This window comes from Apodemus sylvaticus, chromosome 7, assembly GCF_947179515.1.
Source record: "Apodemus sylvaticus chromosome 7, mApoSyl1.1, whole genome shotgun sequence".
NCBI classification, from domain to species: Eukaryota; Metazoa; Chordata; class Mammalia; order Rodentia; family Muridae; genus Apodemus; species Apodemus sylvaticus.
The window spans coordinates 12,807,311-12,823,071 of NC_067478.1; the positions used below are offsets into that span (position 1 = coordinate 12,807,311).

A 15,761-nucleotide genomic window follows, 5' to 3' on the forward strand; every position below is an offset into this window, starting at 1 on the left:
GGGAAGAAGGCCGAGGCTGACATACCTCCGCTGTCTTCACTGTCTGCTGCAGGCCAGCCAACTCCTCTCTGAGCACATCTCGCTCATTCCTGAGGCAGGCAATGTGTTCTTTCTGTTTTTCTAGGGCCTGGTTTTAGGCAGGGTAGCAAGAGCAAGAACAGCATAGAAAAAAAGCAAGAGAAAGGTGACTGATCCAATAAGCAGGAAGGCCTACCAGCCAGAGGTTAGAAGCATGGGAACAGTAGCCAGGCAGTGGGGAACAGCCTGCACACAGCTGGAAGAGTTTAAACAGAAGAGCGCTCATGCATGGACTTGGCAAGACATGCTTGTCACACGAAGACCATCTTTACACACAAAAGTTTCCTGCCTTACGTCCTCAGAATATTTTCAGTTGATAAACAAAAAAACCTCACACATTTCATTTCATTTCATGTTAAATAAGAGTAGTTTAGTTAATAATATGCTTGTTTTTTTTTTTTTAAGATGAAATTAGTTTGGGAAGAAAAGCAAATCTGGATAAATTATTTTAAATACTGGCTGTTTGTTCTCCAAGCGTTAGAGCAAAGTACTCAGATATCACCTGAGTCTCCACAACCTGCTTATGTTAACTTAATTATACACAAGTATGATTCGTTTGTTTTTCTGATACACTGATAAAATAAGAAAACAAAACACAAAATGAACACTAGCCGAGCTGGGTAAGAAGTCAGGAATTTCAAATCTAGCCTTGGGGACCTAACATAATCACATCCAACACACTGGACAGACAGAAGGCCTATCAGCAGCACCCACTTCAGAGGCATGGTAGCCTGAAGTACTGCTTGCACTTGACAAGTTACACAGTTTGGAAAGGTGGGTGGCTCTGGAACCACGCTCAGACACCAGGGTGAGAGCGCCCGGAGGGAGCGGCCTGGCCAGAGTGCAGTTTCTAGAGAACCCTTCTACTACATAGTCTTCCTACACTGAGTCTCATCTCATCACCAGGTCAAAACTGGTCAACTGCTTAGTTACTTGGATAAAAAGTGTTTCCTGGTTGTTCCTGTTTCTGAACAGAAGGTCTCCTATTGCCTAGGCTGGCTTTGAACTTGCTATGTAGTCCTGGGCCTCCAGTGTCTACCAACAGTGGAATAACAGGCATGTGTCAACCAACATGCCTGGCTCTGAGTAATTTATAGAAAGCCCTCCTGGTGCTAGTCTGTGAGCACCAGCACTGCACAGCACTGACTGCAACAGTGGATAGATGACCTCGTGGTGACACTCTCCCTTCTACCCTCTGATGCACCACTCATCTCCCTGTCCAAAGTAGCCACCGAGGGAGAAGATGGATGCAGTTCCCTCCAGTTCTAAAGCCCTCTCACATGGTTTTATAGCGCAGCCTAGAGAGCCTGCATTCTCTTCTTTCCTGTTCATCCCACATGACTCAGAAATGTCCCTTAGGCAAGCCCTTCCTTCTTTTTCATATTGCACCGTCAGTCTCTAACTTCTTCCTATAAATGGTGGAAATCCACACATCTGCTCTATCTGCAGTTACCTGTAAAGTGATGTGAGACTCTAGATTCTGAAGCCTTTAACATCTGCTGCTGGTGTCAACACCCTTAACAACAAATGAAACATTAGAACAAGCACAGGACACTTCCTGTCTGAACTGTGGGCGTTAGATGTGTGTTAGAGGCACAGCAGTGACTCACCACAGGTTAGATATATGTGACAAAAGCCTGGCATGCAGTTGGGGTGTTATCATGACATGTAGCTGAGGAGGTGGTCACTTTCACAATACGCTTCTCAATAATCCCACTGACTACAAAAGACCTCAGGAATAGACCAATCTCAAGAATTCCAGCAAGCACCAGTACGTGGCTTTTGTACCTCTGTCTATAATTATAGTACTGGGTTTTGTTTTTACTTTTAGATTTTAAAATTTCTTCTTCCCATAATTATAGATAGGAAAATAAAATATATCCTGTGTATTTGTTCATTTTACCACAAAAGTTGAAAGCTACTGAAATACCTTATAATTGGGTCAAATGTATTTGTTCTAGATCTGAAATTCTCTGTATTGCCTGACCGCATAACCACCGCCCTGTGACTGCAGGCAGCAATTGCCTCTGTCAACAGATCAAAGTACAGAGTTCATCTTTGCAGAGATCTAAATAATTCTTTGTCAAAGATCTAACATCTAATTTTAGCACCAAAAAGCCAAACAGAGATTTGGAACAGGCTGTATAGTACGCAACCAGTTAAGTTACTGCAGTTACTGAAAATGAAAATTCACTGGGTTGGAGTGACCAGAGCGCGGAGGCCCATTTACGTTTATGTGTGCCACTCTAGTCTGGCTGAGAACCTGTGAGATCTGCAGGCCAGTGCCGAGAGGACTGCCGCCACCACAGGAAGGTGGGAGAGAAGGCTTCTTGACGAAGTCCCTAGATTTTACTCTTGAAAGTGAGGCTAGAGAAGAGTGGTGTGTTTTGGGTGCTGAAGCGAATATAAAGGAGGCTGAAATGTATGGATTCAGCCCGGTCTACATAGACTCTGTCTCAAAAAGAAAAAGTCCATGTCTAGAGATATAGCTCAGAGGCAGAGCATTTGCCTATCAGGAGTGAGTGCCTGCGTCCATTCCTAGGACTGGAAAGAGCAAAGAGTGAGTGCAGATGACGGACAGCTCCAGACAGAAGTCACAAGTGCTGGTGAAGAAATGCAGCAAGTCCACCGTGCTCACTGCTCTGGGGAGTGTGGAGGAGCAGAATGTTGTGGAATACAGACTGGCTAGGCCTCCAAAAAGTTAAACAGAGTTACTAAATAACTTGCGGATATACACAAAATACTGAAAGCAGAGCACAAAAGTGATGTCTGCACTACATGTCCACAGCATGCAGAGACGGAGGCTGCTCCCAGATGACATGAGGAGGGAATCCCGTTCAGCTTCAAAAAGAAAGAACATTTGCTGAGTGTGGGTGAAGGGTGCCTGGAACCCCAGCGCTGAGAAGGAAATGGGAAAGTCAGCCTGAACTACATAGCTACATAGTAAAATCACACAGACACACAGAGAGGAGAGGATGGAGGGGAGGGGGGAGGGGAGGGGGGAGAGGAGAGGAGGGAGAGGGAGGAAAGGAGAGAGGGAAGGAAGGAGGGAGGGAAGGAAGGAAGGAGGGAGGGAGGGAGGGAGGAGGGAGGGAGGGAGAGAGAGAAAGAGAGAGAGATAGAGAGAGAGTCATTAATCCTTACACAACCTGTAATGCTGGCGAAGCTTTAGGCTCTCATGAAATCAAGCAGCCCATGAACAAGTAAGCACTCTATGACTCCATCTCCATGAGGAGCCTGAGTAGTTAACTAGGAGACAGGGTGGAGCAGTGGCCAGCAGGGGTGAGGCATTATGGGTACAGACTATAAGCTGGAGAGGACAGGAACAGTGTGCACTGATGTGTCCAACGGTTAAGTGGAAAACCTTTGTAATAAGCCCAATGTAAAGAAAAGCTAAGGCAGGGATGAAGTACTGTTAAAGCTGGATGAACTTTCCTAGTTATGTGAATGGAAGAAAATCTATGTCCAAAAATGTTACACACAGTAGCTTTCTATTTATACACCATTCTTAAAATGGCAAAATTACAGAGTGGCTCTCAGGACTGAAGGGTAGTGATAGATGGATGTCTATAAAAAGGACAAAGGGAGGTGGCTCTGTCTTCACTGTACCAGGCACGTCCTAGCTGTGACACTGTACTACAGCTCTGCAGGATGTGACTAACATTCGTGAGCAAAGGGGACACAGGATATCTTGGTATCATTTCTTACACTTGAACATGAATTCTAACTTTCTTCAATTTAAAAACATTTAATTTTTCAACAAAGAATTTACCATTGTATGTATGTATGTATGTATGTATGTATGTATGTATGTATGATGTGTGTGTGTGTGTGTGTGTGTGTGGTGTGAGTTGGCACACATACCACAGAAGTCAGAGGAGCACTTTGGAGTCTCCCCTGCTTCTACCTTCTGGTGGGTTCTGGAGACCAACACCAAGGCATCACACATGCAAGACAAGCACTTTACCTCCTGAGCTATCTCAGCAGCCTACCAAAGTTCACTTTTTAAAAGTTAAACACATTATATCTTATAGAAAATTTCAATAAATCCTCAGACAATTAAAAGCAAAGTGATGTATATCTTCACCATCAGCATGTACATTTCTTTCTTTTCTGTCTTTTTGAGACAGGTCATACTGTGTAGCCCTAGATGGTGTAGAACTTGCTATATAGACCAGGCTAGCCTTGAATTCATGAGATCCACCTGCCTGCCTCTTCCTCCAAGTGCTGAAGTCAAAGGCATGCCTTTTTAGTAGGAAAACAAGGTCAGTTTCAGTGAGCTACTTTATGGGCTGTGTGGGTTTACTCTAACCAGTCAGCGCCTGTTCCAAGATAATCAGTTTAAAACACTAAGAAAACCATGCAAATAAGAAGCCCTGGGGTGCCTGACCCGTGAGATGGCCATCCCGGACAGGGTGTGCATTTTCAACTTTTTCTCTATCAACTGCCTATTGTGCACCCAGCCCACACTCCACTCCACTCTCCCTACTCTGTGTCCCCGGCCCACACTCCACTCCACTCTCCCTACTCTGTGCACCCGGCCCACACTCCACTCCACTCCCCCTACTCTGTGTCCCCGGCCCACACTCCACTCCACTCTCCCTACTCTGTGTCCCCGGCCCACACTCCACTCCACTCCCCCTACTCTGTGCACCCGGCCCACACTCCACTCCACTCCCCCTACTCTGTGCCCCCGGCCCACACTTCACTTCACTTTCCCAAGGAAACATTTATAAATGAAGTAATTCACAATTGCAATATTCCTTGGGAAGATTTTCTAGGTTTTGATGGAATTTTGGAGACTGGATAACTTAAGCTTCAAAAAATTATATAAAAGTATCTTCTGTTCTTTAAATCTCTACCCCACAGAACTAGGGGTGTGGCTGATTATGCTATCCTGTAGCATGCTTGGCGTGTGCCGCAGCACCACACAAGCAGCAAGTGAGGACGTTCTCCCAACCAGGCCCCACTGGGCCTTCAGGGTTATAATTAGAACTGTATCACAGCTTGGCAGCCCCACGATCTTACATTCCCATCTATTTCCATAATTAAACTCATTTGTAATCCCTTCCTATTTTATTCACCAACAATTTATAAGCTAGCATCCCCCCTCCGCCCCCATCTTCTTTTTCAATCCATATTTTATAATGTAAGCATATCTAACTGCCCACGGAATTTGAATTAGACGCCTGTGGTTGTTGTGGGATAAGAATCCGTATTATATGAGGAATGAAGGACACTTCTGTTAAAAGTTTCTATTTGCAAGTTTCACAAGCATGGAGTCTGCAAAGAGAGGTTCTCTCTGGGCACAGTACCAGCGTTTCCTAGAGAAGGTATGATCTGTCTTCTGTTTACCCACACTGTCTAATGTGTCATAACAGAAGGTGGCTTTCTGGCCCCTCTGAGTCACATTCTCTTGGTCTCCTCAGGAATGAGCTTCTGCATACCCCACCTCCTCTCATACCCCAATTGTTTTATCTTTCCAGAGCAGGGTCTCTTGGAGGTCAAACACCTCTTTTGTCATGGTGTCTATTTTCTGCTGGAGGCGCTGATTCTCCTGAAGAAGAGGGAGAGGAAAAAATAAAAGTAGAAAGAAAAAGGCAAGGGAGTTAGAAGGAAACCAGAAGGAGGTGGGTGAATTCTCACAGGGGGAGGGAAGTCTAGGATCCACAGAGAAGAGAAAGGTGACATTCACTGTCTCCCTGCTGGACCACACAGTCAGCAAGGGAAGACAGGACAGCAGGAGGCAGCCAAGCATGTGCTGTGCGCACAGGACCTGGGGCTGATCCCGAGCACCGAGAAAAGGGGGCGGGGCAAATGTCACAAAAGATATGAGAACAACTGTTTCAAGTGCAGCTCACTCAACGGCAGCCATCACCTTCATCCCTACATAACACACGCCTGCACATTCATCCTGTGAGAACTGCCCTTCCACCCAAACATGGCGACACTTATATTTACAGGAGGAAACCTGAGTCTGCTCATGAGCAAATAATCCTCTTTTTTGTTTGTTTGTTTTTTTGTTTTTTTGTTTTTGTTTTTTGAGACAGGGTTTCTCTGTGTAGCCCTGACTGTCCTGGAACTCACTCTGTAGACCAGGCTGGCCTCGAAGTCAGAAATCCACCTGCATCTGCCTCCCAAGTGCTGGGATTACAGGCATGTGCCACCACTGCCTGGCTCAAATAATCCTTTAATAGAGAGGAAACTGTAGCTTTGAATGTTACTTGGTAAAGCAGAACTAGAAAAAAGACAGACATAACTCCGCTTGATCATTTTGATTTCTGTTGGCAAAAAATATAATATCAAGAATATCAAAAAGTATTAAAAAATTAGTTTTTAGAAAGGTGGGATTTTTAACACTTAGCTGTTCTCAAGCAAGTCTTCTGGGGAGTGATGATGTCCTAGTCAGCACTAAGATGGCCTAGAATCCCCTGGGGGAAAGTCTCAGGTGCACATAATCGTCTTTATCAGGTCAGTCTGCAAGCATGTCAGTGAGAGACTGTCTGGGCTGCTCACTGATATGAGAGGGCCACCCCGTGGTGGGCAGTCAGCCTGGCCTATATAAGGAAACTACAGTGAGGAGTCTAAGCTCCCGCCATCCAGTGAGCGAGCCAGGATGGCACACAGCGTGCTCCATGGTTCACTGTGTACTTCCTTGGTTGTGAGTTCCCTGGTTGGAGATGATGCTGTGTGGAACAGCAAACAATCCTGCCTTCAGGTTCCTGACTTGAGTTCTTGCCCTGACTTCCCTCAGGGATGGACTGTGACCTGAAAATGCATGATGAATAAACCCTTTCCTCCTCCCCTAAGCTGCTTTTGGCTGTCACAGCAACAGAAGAGGAGCCCGAGCAAGTGCTTATCCCAGGCCTCTTCCTATGTTTTCCCTAGGCATCACCAATCGATGACCAGCAACACTGCTCTACTCACACTCTCTCCACTTAACTATGCAAGCCTTAATTCTCCAGACCTAAAGGCATTACATGTGATACCCAGGTTTCAGTTGTGCATGATCAACAGATACTGAAATCCAAAAGACAGGAACTGAGAACATACAAAGACTAAGGCTTTCAAGTCTGAATCTAGCACCCTGGGCTTATTATCCAAGAAACTGGTGACAAATGACAAAAATCAAACTTTACTATCTTCACATGGAATTCTTAATAAAAACCAAAACACTTCAGCGCAGCACGGATGGCAGTAGACAAATGCCTTGAACACGTGCTGGGGCCCCCACCGTCCTTTGCACAGGGATGCTACCCTCGGTGTGGCAGGCACAGAGTCCCTCCACAGTGGAGGGCTGAAGCCCTCCATGTAAGAGCGTGACAACTCCCTCCTTTCTTCAGCTACCTCAAGCAAAGGTTAAAATTCTCGCTCAAGAATCATGTCCTATAGCATGGCATGCACTAGGACCCATAGAATGTGTGACTCTCTAGTGCTTCCCTTTCCAACCTCCTATGGAATCTTCAGGAAAAAGTGCTTAAGAATAAAAGGCATTGGCCAAAACTCCTCCTGTTAAAGCGGGAATTTTAAAGAGCTGTTAGACACTCACTTTTTATGCTTGCCTTCATATTTCATTTTCAATAAACTGTGAGAGAGCCAGTGTTAACACAAGTAAACTGTATATCAGCAGTTCTCAACATGTATGTCATGATCCCTTTAGTGGACAACCAACCTGTTCACAGGTCACCTAAGACTATCAGAAAACACAGATAATTATTACTATTATACATTAGTATTCATAACAGTAGCAAAATTATAGTAGCATCAGAAATAATTTCATGATTGGAGGTCACAGGCCACAACATAAGGAACACATTAGGACAGCTGAGAACACTGCTTTACAGGACTTTAACAGTCTTCCAACAAACACACCACCATCCTACCTGACTCAGTTTTCAAAACCCAGCATGTCACCGGTGCAGCACATACCTCGATGAGCTCGTCCCTCTGCCGAAGGCCTTCTTTGAGTTCATCCATCTTATGCTGCAGCACGCTGCACATGTGTTTCTGCCTTTCCAATTCCTGTTATTAGGAAGATGATGCTGTTAGAGCTCATGGGATAGACAAAGCTGAGCATGTGTAAGTTAACAGAGAGGTCCCGTGTGACTTTCAGAATCATACCTAGATGGCTGACTTGCATGAAAAGTGTCAAATGTTAAATCTCCATCTTGTATGATGAAGGAAGAAAAGCTCCAAAAGGGAAAGCAAATGTAGGGATAATTTTTAAATGAGTAACGATAAAGTGGGGCTCCAATATGCAACAGTAATAAAGGAAAACCAGCACAAGAGAGTAACTAAGGTTGTTAGCAAAAGCTACCACAGAGTAAAGATAAGAATAACCAGCTACACAGAAATTATAATTTATGTTCAAAGTCAAAGATTTATTATGCTTTTTCCATCTGGAGAACTCCTAAAATAACAACAGTAACAACAACCCCACCGAGAACAAGGAAAACCAGGCTAAAGCCCAGGAAACAAGAAGGGAACAGCCACGATAGGACACATGCTCACAGGAAGAGAAATACAGCAGCTCTGTGTGAGCACACACAGCTCTGCAGAATGACTTCTGCACGAAACACTGCAAACAGCATGCATGTGCACACCGGAGTGACTGCAGCAGGGAAATCAGCAAAGACCTGTGTGCACAAGCAGAGCAGCAGCTGCTGGGTGCTGCTGGGCGCTGCTGTTCTCTAAGGGAGGAGCACAAATGGATGTGTCTCCATCAATCTCAAATGTTGTATCTCCTTCTTAATCAAAGTGGCTGACATATCTTCTTGGCTTGTGGAAGGAAAGACAAATCACTAAACATAAGAAAAGCTGAGTTCTCGAGGCAGGAGAGGCCGACCTCTCAGCAGGTGAGAGCACTTGCTGCTCTTGCAGAGAACCTGAGTGTGGTTGCCAACAGCCATGTGGTGGCTCTCAGCCATCTCTAGGTGGAGTTCCAGAAGATCTAATTCCTTCTTCTGACCTACACAAGCGCCAGGCACGCATATGGTGTACAGACATACAATATATAAAACAAAATGAATGAAATCTTTTAAAAATAGAAATAAAATAAAAAGAATTCTCCCAAAGAGGAGAACAAGGATGAGAGCCAGATAAAACGGAGATCCACGTGCTTTGCTGGGCTTCAGACATACCTACATAGGTCGGAATCAAATTAAAGTGTAACTCCATGGGCTGGGGAGATGGCTCAGCGGTTTAGAGCACTGACTGTTCTTCCAGAGGACCTGAGTTCAATTCCCAGTAACCACATGATGGCTCATGGCCATCCGTAATGGGATCTGACACCCTCTTCTGGTGTGTCTGAGGGCAGCAAGTGTACTTACACATAATAAATAAATCTTTAAAAAATAAATAAATAGTATAAGTCCAGGTAGAAGAAATAGCCTACGTCCTGGCAAATGAAGCCTGGTGGGGTAGAGTGTGGCACAGAGGGGACAGTGTCCACCCAGCCCTGTGAAAGAAGCCCCATGCTGAGTGCTGTCAGTCAGGACTTGTGCTGATGCACAGGGTGGAAGCCTGGGTGAGGAAGGGAAGGGGCAAATGTCTCTAGTAACTGAACTTGTTTAGCGTTTACCTTTGTTGACATGGGACACAGCAGGAAGGATTAGGGTAGAGGAGACCAAGAACATCAGGGACTGGCACATGCCTCAGTCATGTGTGTAAACTTGAACCATCACAGCACAGTGTATTTTGTCATACAAACACACACGAGCCCACATACATATTTTGACTGAAGGGTCATGAAGTAACTGAGCATCAGGAGCAGCTGGGCCTGCAGGAGAGCATGGAGGCTCTCCTCTGACAAGGCCAGAGCATGCTTGTCCGTCCGGGAGCATGGAGCCCTCCAAAGTACTTGGGAATCAGCAGAAAAGGGGCCCATAATAGCCAGCAGTGGGACAATCTGAGCATCAAAAGGAACAAAAGCTTAAAAGGACACCACACAAGTTTATAAAGACTTCATAAAGGATGACTGGTCACTGTGAGAGTTTAACTCCTTATTTTTAAACTATAAAAGCAAAGGAATCTTTATCTTGACTTTCAAAACTATGCAAGTTGTCTCATCTACGTAATAAAAAATGAAGATCCTCTCTAGAGATTGACCTGATAAAAGATAATTAGGCCACAAAGCATAAGAAGGTTAAAAAGAAATACAAAACTGCGAGAAGACAGCTACAAATCATTTATCTGTTATGTAATCTATATCTGAAATATAGTCTTACAACAGAAATAAAAACTGAAAAAATGAGCAATTTCAAAAGAGAAACCAGAAGCCCATGGAAAGATACTGAAAACCAGCTTTATCAGAGAAATGCAAATCAGGGCTGCATCCACTAGATGACTACACCAAACAGTGGAGCGGATGTTGGTAACAAACACAGACAGTAACATCGGCTGAAATGCCAACAGTGCTTTAGAAAGTCTGCTGCTCCTCACTCAGCTTGTGCAGCTGCCAAGCAATCCAACAATCCCACTCCTCAGTAATTAGACAAAGGGACGCAATGACCACACAAAAACTACAGAGATGTTCACGTCAGCATTTCTCATGAAAGGCCAAAGACGAAAAACAACCAAATATCAATGAATGCTGCTGGATACCCTAACCCTAGAGATGGAATAGTAACATGTCACGGGAAGAAATGAAGCACGGATATTTACTCCACAACATGGCTAACTCAGGGATACTCCACTGAGTGTAAGACAACAATCAGGAAATCGTGCATTTTATGATTCTGTTGATACCAAAGTCTAGAATGAGGAAATCTATAGAGACATCAAGAAGATCAATAGTTACTTGGGGCCGGAGGATCAAGCACAGCAAGATGATGAACATTCAGGTTCTACTTGAGAGAATGACAATATTTTTGGGTGACAGGTGCACCTTTACGTGAATACACTAAACCCCACTGACTCAGACTGGGAAGCTATATATGACTTGAGTCATTTTGTAATTTGTGTGTGTGTCTGAGTGCCTGCTTGTATGTGTGACTGTGCATCACCCTCTTGCCTGGTAACCGTGAAAGCCAGAAGAAGGTATCAGATTCCCTGGAACTGGATCTAAGCTCTAAACATCCAGCTACAGCATGAGAAGACAGTCAACTACCTGGGCTCTGTAAAAAGGACCATGCTACTTCTGAAGCAGGCTTGCAAAAAAGGGCTCCAGTTACATTTAGTGACACCTCTAAACCTGACAGCCTGTTCACAGGAACTGAGGAGGACAGGGAACCCCAAAAAAGATACTGCGGGCATGAAAAAAAAAAGTATTTAAGAACAGCAAGCTCTTAGGACAGGCAATCACATTCCCTCAGATCTAAACTGTACTGGGGAGAGGTGGAAAGGGAACCAATAGCTAAGAGTCTCAACAGAGCATCAGGACCCCGCCCGGGAAGGTGTGGCTGGAAGAGGGTTGACTGGGGTGTGGTAGGGATGATACAAGATCTCAGGGTCTCACTGGACAGTCCTGACTGGCCAGAAGATACTACTAAACTGAGCTGGCCTCAGACTCACAAACCGTCCTCTTTACTCTAATTCCTCCATACTGTGATTAAAGATGTATGCCACCATACCAGCTTGTTTCTGTTTTGTTTTGAGAAAGGGTCTCAGTGTAATCCTGGTGGCCATAAACCCATCATCCTCTTACCTCAGCTTCTCAGGGCTGGGATTATGAACACAACCGTGGCTAGCTTCTCATTTTTTTCTAAGCATAAACAAGGAAAACTGGGTATGGCACTTTGAAACCACTAAAATTTTAATATATAGGAATTGATATTAATTTTTCAAGTATGACTTGGTCTTTTTTATGAGCATGTGTGTGCACGCATGTCTGTGGGTGTCAGATACTCATGTGTGGAGGCCGAGGCTTAAGCCAGGGATGCATTCTCTGTTATGGCAGAGACTCTTGGTGAACCCAGACTCTGTGATTCGTGTATCTCAATCTGTCTCCCCAGCTTACCCAGGAGCCTGTCTCTGCCATGCTGTGGAATTTACATGGCCCTGGAGTCCAAACTCTTGTCCTTTCACTTACATGACAAGTGCTTTATCTGCTCCACCATCCCTAGCCCCTGAAATGTTTTTGTAATACACTTAAAGGAAGAACATGTAGTCTGTTCAGATTAATTATTAAAATTAGATGCCTAGAATTTGTTTTAAATACAGAGTGGAAAAGGACAGGGCTGGGCTAACCTTGGGTTAATGGCAACAAGAGGAAGCCTGATGGACTCATTCGATTCTACATTCTTTTCCTATGTTTAAAATCAATATAAATTTTAAAGACCTATTTTTCTTTTATGTGTCTGTGTGAATATCTACATGCATGTATGTGTACCATGAGTATGCCAGAACCTGCAGAGGCCAGAGCGTGGGTCAGGTCCTGTGGAACTGGAGTTACAAGCAGTTGTGAGCTACCTGATGTGGGTGCTGGCAACTAAAGCTGGGTCCCTCTGAAGAACAGCCAGTGTGCTTAGCCACCAAGTCACCCCTTCTTAACAGCCCCCTTAATACCGTGTTTTTAAATGTCAGATAAGCTGGTTTCTTACTAAAGCATTATAACGCCTTTTCTTTTTATTTCTATATTGGTAATACAGCCGTAATTAATTTCTAACAATAGCATCTACTTATTCTCTACTCAGAAGCCAACATTAAAATGTCCAGGTCCAATAAACTTTTAGTACAACCCAGTGTCTTTGCTGCAGCCGCCTGCGGGCAGCTATGGCCCTTAGACTGGTGGGTTTCTTCTTCAGCTGTGACTTCTTAGGCAAACACCTGTCAGCTTCTGACAAGCATCTTTAAACTGCTGCATCTAAGCAACTGGTTATTTGGAAAGTGGAGTCTCTTGAAGTACTTAGAAGCTCACAGAAAAAACTGGCCTGTCTCACTGAGAGCTTCCAAACTTCCATTCTGTTTAAAATGGAGACAAAGAAGCAACGTAATGGCATTTTCCCAGTTAAAAGAATAAATATTTGAATTTGCAATCTAGTTTCTAAAAGCCTAAAAAAGTATAGAAGTTTTTCCTTCAAAAAAAGTTGTTGTAAAAGTTGATCAGGCACTGGCTGACTTCTCGGACCACTGGGTTGTGACTGCAGCTCCCACCAGCCCCATCTCCTTACAGCAGGCTTTGATTTTCCGCCCCCAAGACAGGTGTATGAAATGAACAGCTACCTTAGATTTCTCTTCGTTCTCTCTGTAAAACTCTGCCATCTGCTCCTCCTGCTCTTCGATGACGTCCTTGAGGGTGTCCACCTGGTAGATCAGGTTGTTCTTCTCGTTGTCTAGCTGGGCATTGGACACCATGGCTTTCTTGTATTTCTCTTCTACTTCAGACAGAGACTCCTAAATAACAAAAACCCATCAGCTTGACATCTACGGCATGGCGGCTGCCCATGAGCGGCACGCACAGAAGCATCCCACGCCACACAAGCAGGCGAGGCACTCCATGTTCAGCAGCGTGCACATGCAGCAGAGATGAGAAGACACGTCTCTCCAAGAAGTGGTCTCTTTGCATGCCAAGAACACAACATCAAGCAGCAAAGAAAAGGTGTGCAGAAAACATTTGTTTTTCGAAACAGAAAATGTACAACAAATAATAGTTTCAAAAGTTTCTCTTGTAGTTTTTAACAAGCAAATGTCTGGTGTTCAAAACCCAGCAGTTTGAGAAAGCACAACCTCTCTCTGCACAACCACACGCTACTCTGAATGTTGCCACTTTTGGGTTTCTGTTTTCAGTCTTTCCTTAGTGTGCATAATGCTAATGTTGCTAATGGTCATTCCTCCTAGCAATTATCCATCTTTGAGTCATTGCTAAATAAATACAAAAAACACTTAAAAGCTATTACACAGTGCCTGAAATTTTATATAATGCTAAAGCTTTTACCTAAGATATTGTATACATATTTTAAAACACTAAGGAACTTGATAATTCCAATTGCCTATTGACTTATTAAAAGATAAAAAGAAAAATTCATTTCGAAAAGCAACTATTTTTGGAGATTTAAAAAAAAATACAAATGTTTAACAAACCAAAATCAGTAAAACAGGCTTAGGACTTGGTAGTGAGAATTCTGGAATTTTGGTTTCTTTTAAAAGCACAGGAATATGATAAGAATGTTTTCTTTTGAATCCCAGGTGCGGGATATGTGACTACTTCAGACTCTACACAGCTGATGACAATGATTTGCCTTGTGCTCTAGCAGGGGCATGATTTTGACAGCTGCAAATGGTTTCTACCCTAGTGTGACATTTGGAATTCTGGGGACTTTTCAGAAGGTATATAAATGCTAGGGCCCCAAAAGGCAGTGTGGGTTGTTGGTTGGTTGTTGTGTTTGAGGTTCTTTAAGTAGTTGTGAACAAAAAAGAAACTAGGAAAAATTAGATATCCTAAGATCCCTAATCAGCAGGAAACAGTCTAATGATAATGTCTCCCCCTTTCTGACCCCTGACTTTATTCAGGGATATCTTTCCACTTTATCCTTTTTTCTCTCTTATCTAGTGTTAAGGGGGTGGAAAGGGCAGAAGAAAGAACAATCCACAAAGATAGCTACAGGACTCCCGAAACTTGTAGTAAGAATTTTGGTTTCCTTTAAAACCCAGTTATGTGAGCACATTTTTGTTTTAATCCCAGGTGTGGTATATGGAGTTGCTTCAGTTTGTCCACAGCTGCTAACTATGACTGTCTCATGCTCTAGGAGAGGTGTGTTTTTTCTCAGCAACAGATAGTTTTTTGGGAACTCTGGAGAGGGTACAAATTCAGAACCCCAGAGGGTCTGTGGCAGCTGCTGTCCAGCTGCTGGTGGTTCATCCTGAGGCTATGTTTGCTATTACAGGACTGGCTGGGTAGTCTGACAGTGAAGACTGGACTTGCCCCTAGGAACTCAACACCCTTAATCAATAGGAAGTAGTCTAAAGAGGTCTATGTTCTCCTCCCCCTCCAACTTTCTTTCTCTCCTACAAAGTGTTGGGGAGGGGGTGTGGAAGGGATTATCATGGTTTAAAGGTTGGGAGGGAGGAAGCGGTATAAGGACCTAGTAAAGTAGTAAACAAGTCAATGAGAACCCTTACATTTAACAACAAAGCTGTTCACACAATCCAAAGGGAAAAAAGAATGAATGGTGCTGGAACAATTCACTGTTTAAAGAATGAAGACAGATACCCAACACCACTCACAAAAGTTAGCTCAAGATGAACCAACCATCTAAATGCAAAGCTAACAACATAAAAACTCTGAGGAAATACAGAAACAAGTTTTTATGGCCATGGGTGGGTAATGACTTCTTAAAAATTACATCAAAAGCACTATGAGCCAAAGAGAAAAAGGAGACCTTTATTAAGAATTAAAACTTTATACTCAGCTAATGGCAAGTCGCAGTTCTGATAACTGACTTCAGCCCAGATCTATAGAGTCAACAACAGGCTCAAAACTCAAAATGATGGCTGCATGAGGAGGCAGGTCCCACAGAGGGTTTAAGACAGATGTCCAAAGAGGACAGGCCTGCATGCTCAGCAGTGCTCCTCACCAGGGACAACGTCTCATCTACGAAGATAGCTAGAATCCATAACCAAGGCATAGGGCTCAGTAGAAGAGACCCCCACCTCCTCTCGCAAACCCTTTCCTCCGAAAAGAAATATGGATTAGGGAGGGTATGGAAACAATTTTGCAGTTGCTCAGATGCCCAATACTCTAGTAA

General features: G+C 43.9%; 1 protein-coding gene across 6 annotated transcripts in view; it reads right to left on the reverse strand.

Moving 5' to 3' along the window:
- The window catches only part of Lrrfip2 (LRR binding FLII interacting protein 2), a 102,623-nt gene that overhangs the window by 11,496 nt on the left and 75,366 nt on the right, over positions 1 to 15,761 (reverse strand). For 5 of the 6 annotated variants that reach the window (XM_052187099.1, XM_052187096.1, XM_052187097.1 and 2 more), the window contains 2 exons: positions 13,240 to 13,410; positions 8,008 to 8,100 (listed from right to left, as the gene is read on the reverse strand). In XM_052187099.1, coding sequence (XP_052043059.1) covers positions 8,008 to 8,100; positions 13,240 to 13,410 — 264 coding nt within the window. Of the gene's footprint in view, positions 1 to 25; positions 128 to 8,007; positions 8,101 to 13,239; positions 13,411 to 15,761 lie in introns of all 6 variants that reach the window. The other variant, XM_052187100.1, reaches the window with a different exon arrangement.